At 42.0% G+C, this 10,033-nt stretch overlaps 1 protein-coding gene across 3 annotated transcripts in view; it reads right to left on the minus strand.

Moving 5' to 3' along the window:
- The window catches only part of SLC17A5 (solute carrier family 17 member 5), a 651,091-nt gene extending 642,092 nt beyond the window's left edge, over nucleotides 1-8,999 (minus strand). For 2 of the 3 annotated variants that reach the window (XR_014962977.1, XM_085610951.1), the window contains exon 1: nucleotides 8,778-8,978. Coding sequence is in view for 2 of the 3 variants with exons in the window: in XM_085610951.1 (XP_085467077.1) it covers nucleotides 8,778-8,877 (100 nt within the window). In the remaining variant the exon portion in view is untranslated. Of the gene's footprint in view, nucleotides 1-8,777 lie in introns of all 3 variants that reach the window. The other variant, XM_085610950.1, reaches the window with a different exon arrangement.
- Between the last annotated feature and the right edge of the window lie 1,034 nt (nucleotides 9,000-10,033).

The following is a 10,033-nucleotide window of genomic DNA, read 5'->3' on the forward strand; positions in this document are numbered from 1 at the left end:
TGTTTTGATTTCTATCTGTTGCTTTATTCAGTGTATTCCTTCACTACTTCAATTTTGCACATTTGGTACTAGACATAGATCAGTTAGCTTTGTTTCATATTATTCTTCCACAGATGTTAGTTCTGTTTAATGAATGTATATTAGACTGAAGTCAAGGGTGAAATGTACTGCTTGATTTTCCTGGCCCTATTGTGTTGACGGGTGATTAGGGTGACTTCAGTCTCTCTGATTTCATTCAAGCCTAAGGGTTAGAGTAGTGAATGAAGTCTATTTACTAGGCACTTCGACATGATCCTGTGTTCTTCCCCATAGATTAGGGCTTGCACACATATCCTAGGGGATAGATTCGTTAGTATTAGGGATAACCTGCCCTGTAGTGAGGGTATTTCATGGAGCCGTGCTGAATTCAGGCCTGGTAGGCCTCAAACGGGAGAGACTCCATCTTTCTTTCTGCTCCGGCAGCTTGAGATGCTTCTAGGTTAAAGGGGATGTTTTAGTTATGAGGTGTTATTCGCTTGGAGAGAACCGGTTCAGACCGGCCCTTATCGAAGGATTGTATTTTTCTTCATGCCGAAGACACTACATCAGGCCGGCCGGCTGGGAAAGTGTCCTTGGTACGGGGAGGTACGAGAATTTGGTGGGCGGCAGGTTACGGGCCGGAATTTTCCATGAGGAAATGCACCTCTATATTAGTGAAAATCTGAGGCAGTTACGTGGCACTTACTTCAGTCCGTAGGCGGCATCTAGCCGTTAGCAGTAAAGCTACTACTTATTCCAGGGAAGACAGATGACAAACTTGAAGGCGGAGAAAAACCGAGAGACAGATACTCTTCTAGCAGAATTGCCAGAGAGGGGAGAGTAGCCGATGAGGAAGAGGTCCCAGTGACTCGGAGAAGGGAGCCGTGACTACGGAGGTGTGACCTCCAGGCGAGCCGAGGCACAGACGAGAAGGGAACCTAGATGACCATTGAGTGCAGGCTACACACGACTAAGGTGATGTCAACCCCTTTCTTATTAGAGTGTACAACCTAATCTTTCACTTTTCTTTGCAGGTTATGTGTTACACAGTAATGTTATGTGATTGCGTATATAATGAATAATAAAGTATCCAGTTTGTAGTGAATCAACATGTGCTGCGTGTTCTTGTATAAGAGGGTAGCCTATTCTTCTAGTCAGCTGTGACTTGACATGAACAGATATTGACCCTGATCAGGTAAGTGGTAACTGAATAAGGGAGAGAGGAGCCCCTCGAACCAGAGAACAGGTTGTGCTCAAACTGGCAGTTCTTGTGTGATCTGATAAATAGTAAAACTGATTCCCCTGTTGTATGTTATGGTAATCATAGGATGAACTTGTGCTAAGGCTGCCGTCTGGGTAGGAAGTCCTGGGTCCGTCTGGGACCGCGAGGCTAAGGCTGCCGTCTGGGTAGGAAGTCCTGGGTCCGTCTGGGACCGCGAGGCTAAGGCTGCCGTCTGGGTAGGAAGTCCTGGGTCCGTCTGGGACCGCGAGGCTAAGGCTGCCGTCTGGGTAGGAAGTCCTGGGTCCGTCTGGGACCGCGAGGCTAAGGCTGCCGTCTGGGTAGGAAGTCCTGGGTCCGTCTGGGACCGCGAGGCTAAGGCTGCCGTCTGGGTAGGAAGTCCTGGGTCCGTCTGGGATCGCGAGGCCGCCACTTGCATTATAAGAGGTCTAGATATATGTATATATATGTATATATATATATATATATATATATATATATATATATATATATATATATATATATGTATATATTAGGAATTCCCTGTCCTTAGGTGATGTGTATGTGTATGTGTATATATATATATATATATATATATATATATATATAATATATATATATATATATATATATATATATATATATAATCGGTGGTTACTTGTTGTGAATAGGCCCTAGGGATAGGGAAACGTTCTGGCTGGGTTAGAGAGGCTCTGATGAGCGGGTTCTATCTGATCCGAAAACCAAAGCAGAACAGCCACACACTCCGGAACAGTCAGATAGGTCAACCAATCCCCTTTCCTTAGAAAATCCTTCAACATATGAATTCCTTCCATTTTGAAATGGTTGTTACACACCCAGTCGTTTAATTACCTGAGATTTATTACAGGTCTCATACCCTTCTCCTTCGTTTCCACCAAAACCAAATTGCTTACAAAACACCCTTGAACCAATCTTGCAACCTTTATTGCCCTTTCGCTTCCAACACTTCTACTTCCTTTGTTACAAGATCCTTCATCTCCTTTGAAAAACGTAAAACAGCGAGACATCTCCTCTGTACTGGCACCTGTATAAAATCTATATGATAACCTGCCATGGTTTCTAAGTCCCATGGATCTTAAGTTATTTCCTTCCACCTTGAAACAAACTGGGCTAGTCTGCCACCCAATTTTACATGGATAGAAATAGGGCTGGTAAACATCTTACCTGAAGCACCTCTTGTCCTTCTCTCTGCCCACATTCCTCATGTTCTGGACCTCTGTCTCTGAGGGAAGAAACTACCCTGTTCCGTCCTCGTGAATCCATACCCATATCCATAATTCTTTCCATAGGGTCTGTAACCTCTACCAAAAGATCACCTGATAATCCCCTGACCACGGCCGGGGAATCGACTCCGCATTCTCCCGGCCATTCCAAAAACTCTACGGATATCTTTTTGTGCTTTCTGCAACGAATTAAAGGCAACAACATACCTTGACATGTCTTTAACAAATTCATCTCCGAAAAGCAAACCCTCCCTTTGCTCTCCAAATTCTTTGCTAGCCGTATCTGCTAACTTCGGATCAATTTAAATTGGATGATTTTTCGTCTCCCCACACACAGGGATGCATTTGAAATTTCTAGAAGGCAAATCACCCTCTGCACCCATTGACACAACTCCAATACGTCAACACCTGTATCACTTGAATGTGCCTCTTCACATAAATCAAAAATCGTGGTTAATGGCCCAAGTACGTCCAGTAGCCTATCTTGGCAACCCTTTAGACCCTTGTCTAGACCCCTTCTCAGATCTTTACCCGTCTTATTTAAAAATGCCATCATTTTTGGTCTAATTCAGGCGTATACGCCACCTTACAATCCAAACTAGGCCTTGGGCACTCATATCTTAATCTTGTCCACACATCTTTGGGAATCTCCCTTCTTATCCAATAACTCACATATTTTGCAACATGCTCCGCTGGAGTCCATTGAGGTGACGGAGGATGTTGAATCAGGAGAGGATCAAACATCTCCTCACCTTGTGGATCCACAAAGTCACCAAGCTCTAACTTAATTTTCTTTTCTGTCACCTTCCTTCTCTTATGCAGAATCCTTCCTCATCCAATTCGTCAAAACTCGTAGAGCATGTCAACTCCACATCTCCACTGGTAGAAGACGAATCACAAGCCACAACACTGTGGCTTCTCTTTTGCGCCTTTATAGCGCCACTTTTTGCCTTTATAGCATTATCTGATTTCTGAACCTTACGTTCAGCAACCTTTTCCATCCTCTTTTTCTCCACATTTTTTCGTTTTTTAGTCCTTTTTACTCCTTTACTAGAACCACTTGCAACAACCTCTACCTCCTCCGTTGTCCAAAAATTCTCTTCCTCAGTAGACCTCTTTCTACTCTCCTTAGCTTGTAATCCTTTCTCAACACTACTCTCAATTTTCTTGTCAATTGAAGCGGTCATTTCACCAAACATCTTTTCCATGTATTGCTTCATTCTTTCCTCAAAACCAGCACCTTCACTATTTTCCATTTTAACTAACTTGAACATCTATTAATTCTTTACACCACAAAAACTCTCCTCAATTCTCCCTACAATCTGTATAACTTACTTATTCACCTAACTATCTTAATACAAAAAATTACTCAATGTAACTCTCCTTGTGCAAAATTAACTCCGATCGACCATTTACGAAGAATCTGTGAAAGAAACTGACTGACTAACTCCTGTCATTTTTCAATCGTCGTAACTTTCCCAAAATATGTCTTATCACTTTTCATTCTTCCCTTAACATACTTCCCAAACCTCTAAAATGGCCGCCGTACGCAACGCAAGTACGGCGGCCCAGTCATTCCAAATCTCTTTCCTAACCTTCCTTCTGGCGCTCCAAGTCAGGAGACACAAGAGGGAACTGTCGCGCTCGAGCAACCAAGCCACAAGAACTGACGCGCTTGCGCAACCAAGCCGCAAAGCCTAACTGCTCTAGCGCGTACTATAGGCTCGAGTCCTGCCGCGTGGACACCATTCCCAGCACTCTCACTAGAATGAGCCTTCAAAATTCAACCGCAACCGTGTGTTCTTTGTAAATCATAGAAACAAAGCTGTCATTTTAATGTGCGCTCAAAGTTAAAAACTCCTAAAATCAATTACCCTTTACCATGCTGTTTAAAAACTTACAATACCAATTTTAAAATCATAAACCCATAAAAACGATTAAATAAATTATGCTGTCTTTCCTAAACACAAAATAACTTTATTTAAACCTTCACACACATTCTAAATCAACTTGTGACGTTTAAAAGTACATGAGAAAAGAATGGACTTATCTGTGTTTGAGCAGCAACAAAAGAGGAAGATGGCTGCCTGTTCTGTGGATATATGCATGTTCAGTGTTCTCGAGTTTATACGTGTTTTAATTCTATTTGTTGATGTTGCTGCTGTGTTTGAGGGCAATAAAGGTACATGCATAATATTGGCTTCCGGGCCTTGCCATAAAATGCATAATATTGGCCTCAGGGCGTGGCCATAAAATCACTTCACCACAGTGTACATTTTAAGTATCTGACCAGATGCGTACGCTGATTGAATGAGTCAGTAATACTAATAAAAGATAGTACATAGATCTTCTGTAAACACACAAAAGTCAACACTGTTAATTTATCGATCAGGATATCTCCTATTTGGCTGGAGGAAAACCTGAACAGATGAGTAAGCTGCACACAGACTGCTAATAGGTCAAAACGTAGATGGGATACACATTTGGCCTGTACTTTAAGAGATTGGTTTGGGAAATAAGTGGAAGGATTTACTCACATGCCCAACTTTAGAATAGTGTTTAGAGACTTTGCAGCAGGGACAAAGAATTGATTATAAAGAATAAATGGTGTTACTTTTAAAACTTAATTGTGCACACTTTGACATGGCACAAACACTTTTTTATTACAAGCACACAGAGCAACGTGTTTGTGTTGTATTGTTGATGACATATTATTAAACTGATGCATTAACAATATATACTCTGTATTCTTAAGAATTGTGTGTTTTACTATAATTAATGTATGTAAGTGAGGACTGGATAAGCTCCTATGGAGTTGATAAAATGACAGTAAACTTATTCCGACAGAATCACTTATGATTTGTACTGTTATAAGCCCAGGTTCTAAGTAGCATAAGGTAACCCCATAGATTATTATGTACACTTTTAACAGTCAGGGAGTTGGGAAAAATAGCAGGTAGTGCTGAACCCACGATACACCACGAATAAGCAAGGTGCTTTGGTCTAGTTCTCATCTGACCTTGCGTACCTGCCAATAGGGCCCATGTCTTGTGCGACACCTTTAGCAAGTCAGGCAAGTTTTTCTTGACCCATTGTGTCAGAATTCAAAGTGCTGCTGTCAGGGCTGGATTAAAAGGTCTTTCATATGTGACATTGGGTTACTTAGCAACTCCTGTCTTTGCTGTGCCATGCAAGCTACAGATGTTATATACATAGTCTGAACAAAGACCACAAGCAGATGTCGGTTCAGTTTTGATAATGAGTACAAGTTCTATTCCAGATGTAAGAGTTCGCACAACAGTATTTCAGAAAGATGAATGACATATGACCACTCATGAATCTTTACTGAGTTAGCAGACACAGCCTGGGACTCAAGAAATGTGGCAATCTAAGCAACAAAACTGTACAAACAGGTGGAAGCACTGCACAGCAACAGATATGACACAAAATAAGATCATGTGATACCTACAAGACTATGTCACATGATGGCAAGCTAACATCCAGAGGCATTTGGTGGGAAAGGAAGGTGCACACATTTTATTCTGAGGCATACTGAATATTACAAAGTCCAAGGGCAAAAACTCATGCCAAAAAACAAAAACCAAGAAAACATAGATAAATGGAAATGCTTTAAAGTCTTCAGGGCACAAACTGTTTCTTCATACTATTTGTAGCATATGGTGCATGAAATAAGGGGATCCAGCCAGAATTTGGATCCAACAGCTATTACAGAGCCAGAACCTAGCCGGACACAGTGAAATATGCTGAATTTCTCCCAGTGACATGTGCCGACCCCTGGAAATATTCAGCAGCACCTGCATGTTGTCTGCTTTCTGTTCGGAGCAGCAACCTGCAGGCGGTGAGAGGAGGTATGATTCTTATTTTAACTTTCAGCTGGGCCAAATCACAAAGGCCTGATTTCAAAGGGTCCTTAGCCCTTCTTTTGCTTAAGTATCATCGTGGCAGAGCTATCTGGAGCCTAACTTATAGATCACATGCAAAGGAGGGGAAAAAAAGGCACACATTTTGTTACCACTTCACAAGTACTTAAGAGAAACTATGATTTGGAGGTAGGCTTTTTACTTTGTTCAGCCACTATATGCACGAAATAATCATGCACTGTAAGAATATCAGTGGTACCTGTGTGTACGAGTAATTTGACAAATAATGATTTGAATAGCACTAATCAATTACATTTTTATTCAATTATTTTGTAACACGTCTCATCACAATGTAAGGTGTCTATCGAGTGATTTACATCAAACACACGGACAATATATCAAACAAGCGTGTAAATCAATGTACAGGAAACATTACTTAAGACAATGAGGGTTAAACGGTGGAATGGTCACATATCGTTCATAGGTGTAGGCATTATATGTTTACTGAGCACGGTCAGAGAAACACAAAACCGGGATTTGAAAAACATAACACAGTGGTTGGGGTAGTCTGTACTAAAAAGACTTTATTGCTGTTGAGATCAATAAATACGATAGCAATGTACACCCTTATATATGCACGCATTGCAGTGGCAGAACCAGTAAATGCAATACCGATGTACACGGTAACCTAAACGCGCACAGTGATGTCAATAAAAGTCTAAATACAATATCGATGTACACCGTAACTAATGCACGCATAATGACGTCAATCTCAAGAGAATGTAATGTTGATGTACGATGTAACTACTGTACGAATAATAATGAGAATATCAGTATATATAATATCAATGACCATCATGTTACACGTGCACACACTCACAAACTTGTATTATTACTGTTGGAATCATCCGAGATGACCTTCCCATCAACTACAAGTCAGAGATACGTGGTCAAACAGGCCCTGCGAACCAAATTAAATCCTACAGATCGACAGGTCAGGGGGGGGGGGGGGTTAGGGGGGTGTTACACTTAGCCCAAAGACAAATGCGCACCCAGGGAAAAACCTGTTGGATACCACAGATAGGTAGTCACACCACAAACAGGACCAAGGAGATTGGCCCAATAAAACACGTTTGGCCAAAGGCACGCATTCCCAAAATACAACAAAATTAGATGCCACATGTAGTTAGGAACACTCAGCCAATCAGGACACGACAGGTACACCGCACGGGGTGATCATGCACTTGCCACACCGGACATCTGGACGGACACACACAGGCCCACGCCAGCTGCGCCCAAGGTTGAGAGACATCTGTTTCCCCCTTATCAGATGGTTGTACTTGTTGTTTATGACTATGATGCTTTTCAAAGAGTGTTGAAGTGTTTTATTGTACCCACAAAACGTATATATGATGTGCGGCCAAAACTCTTGTACTTTGAGACTGTCTTCAGACGCACCTCTGTTGATATTCTCCGGCCGGTGCGTTTAACTAAACCAACTTGTTCCGATTTTGCCAAACGTCTTGTCTTTTCATTTAAGGTAAATTCATATTCGATCAACATTACTACCCAAAGGTACTCTTCTTAGCAACCTTAGAATAACGACAAATAAAGGAAAAAAACAATGAGTTCCAAGCCCATGTCTTGCAGTTTGCATGTAGCTCCTTGATTGCGGTTCATGAACACTGTGCTACATTAGGATTGTAAGTTATAGACTGCATGTAACAAACCTATCTACAATAAATACAAATCTGTGATCGGCTTGTTGAACGAAACACTTTGCGGTAGGCACATTACCCCTCTACACTACTTTATGAGTCAAAACTGTGACCTGACAAAACATCTCTTTCCAGAAAGTGCATTAGCACTAGAGTTATCTCAAAGTATTATGCCCTGAAATTGCTGGCCATAGAAGATCCTAACAGCAGGTGTCTTAACTCTGTAAGCCAGAGCAGGTTTACTGTCGCCGTTGCCAATCTTTTTGAGGAAGCTTTGTAAAAAACATAAATGTATATGATTACTTTAAGACGCCACCGGTTTTCTGCTGCCGCACATTAACTTAACGGGTCATTTTTCCCAAATGGAATTTTGGTAGCACACCTTGATATAACATTTAGCACACTACAAAACACACCAGTGAATAACCAGGCGTACGCCTTAGGAATGGATTGCCATTATGCACACTACCTTAAAGCAGACCTGTCAGGAAAGTACAGAGCTCTGCTTGCTCGCAACTACTCGCAGATTACACTGGACTTGCACTAGTGAATTACTGCCTTCAGAAAAATTGGGGATCAGCTAGAATGGGAACACGGCTGACCTACAGGTTAAGGATGCTTTGAGTACGAACCCACACCTTCTTGCCACTGCTTGCATCTGCCGTACGACGCTCACCTTTGGTTGGTGCTACCTGATGTTGCGGTACTTCTTCATCTTTAAGAAGAGGGCTGACGTCCGACCCCCCTTCAGATTCACTGTCTTCATACTGCTGCATGATCACCAGACACAGCAGCAAAGTGAATCACACATCGCCCGCAGTAGCCACCGATTCAAAACACAGGAAAGAGCTACTACGTGATAACGTCACGTGCCGACGCCTGACTCACCATTCTCTGCGCATGCTCTAGAAAAGCAGCTGAATAAGGCTGTTCTGCGTAACGGCGCCTCTTCTGCAAAAGCACAGTAACGCAGCCAAGCACAGAAAAGTTGGCTCTTAGTCTGATTGTTAAACCTACGTGTGTCAGAATTTCGGACTCCATGAAAAAAATTTTTTTTTTAGGTGGAAATGTTTAATTGATTTGAAAATAAAAATACAAATCATGAACTTGTCCCATCACCTCCGGCCCCACCTAAACAAGGATAGATATGTAAGTCACACCATATATATATAAATATAAATCCATAAATAACATTGGCTCACTTTAACATATATGCCAATCCTCTGGATTCAGGCTGGAGACTACCCATTTCAAGGCTAGTCTCCCGCCTCTCGATTCCTCGGTGGGCTTCAACCTGCAGGGGCTGGTCTTTTGTGACTCGGATTATGCACTGCTAGTAAAGTAACCTGCTCCTGCAGGCAAATACACAACTATTTTGTCATGCTGTCTCTGTCCGCCATAGCGCTCTGTGCTCCTGAAAGGCAAGGAAAAAACGTATATTTGAATTTCTGATATCCGCCCCTGCAGCAGCAGGGTTGCAAGTCACTCTGGTGTGTAACATGTCTAAACAAGCATTTGCAATGCAATAGGTCTCGCATTCACACGAGTTTGAGCTATAGGCATTGTAAATGACACTGCCCTTTTTTAGTGTTTTGGTTTTTAAAACATGAATAAAAGGCATTGTCATTTACAATACTCTCGCAAATGCGAGACCTATTGCATTGCAATAAAGGGCCTTCTCGGCAGCTTGTTAGATTGTAAATATCAGAGGAAGAGACCGGCCTGCGACGTCTTCAAAGTAGTGATAAATAGTGCTGTGAAGAAGATGTGCGTTGTAAATTATACAGTCACAAACTGTGAAGTGAGAGTTACATATGATCCGAGCTCTAAACACTAACAAAGCGCTCCAACACCTTTCGCTCTGTGATTACACTGTCGCAGCTCAGGAGGAAGAGCGGGAGGGGGGCTATTTTCTGCCCTCTCCGTGATTTG

This window comes from Triturus cristatus, chromosome 6, assembly GCF_964204655.1.
Source record: "Triturus cristatus chromosome 6, aTriCri1.1, whole genome shotgun sequence".
Classification (NCBI taxonomy): Eukaryota; Metazoa; Chordata; class Amphibia; order Caudata; family Salamandridae; genus Triturus; species Triturus cristatus.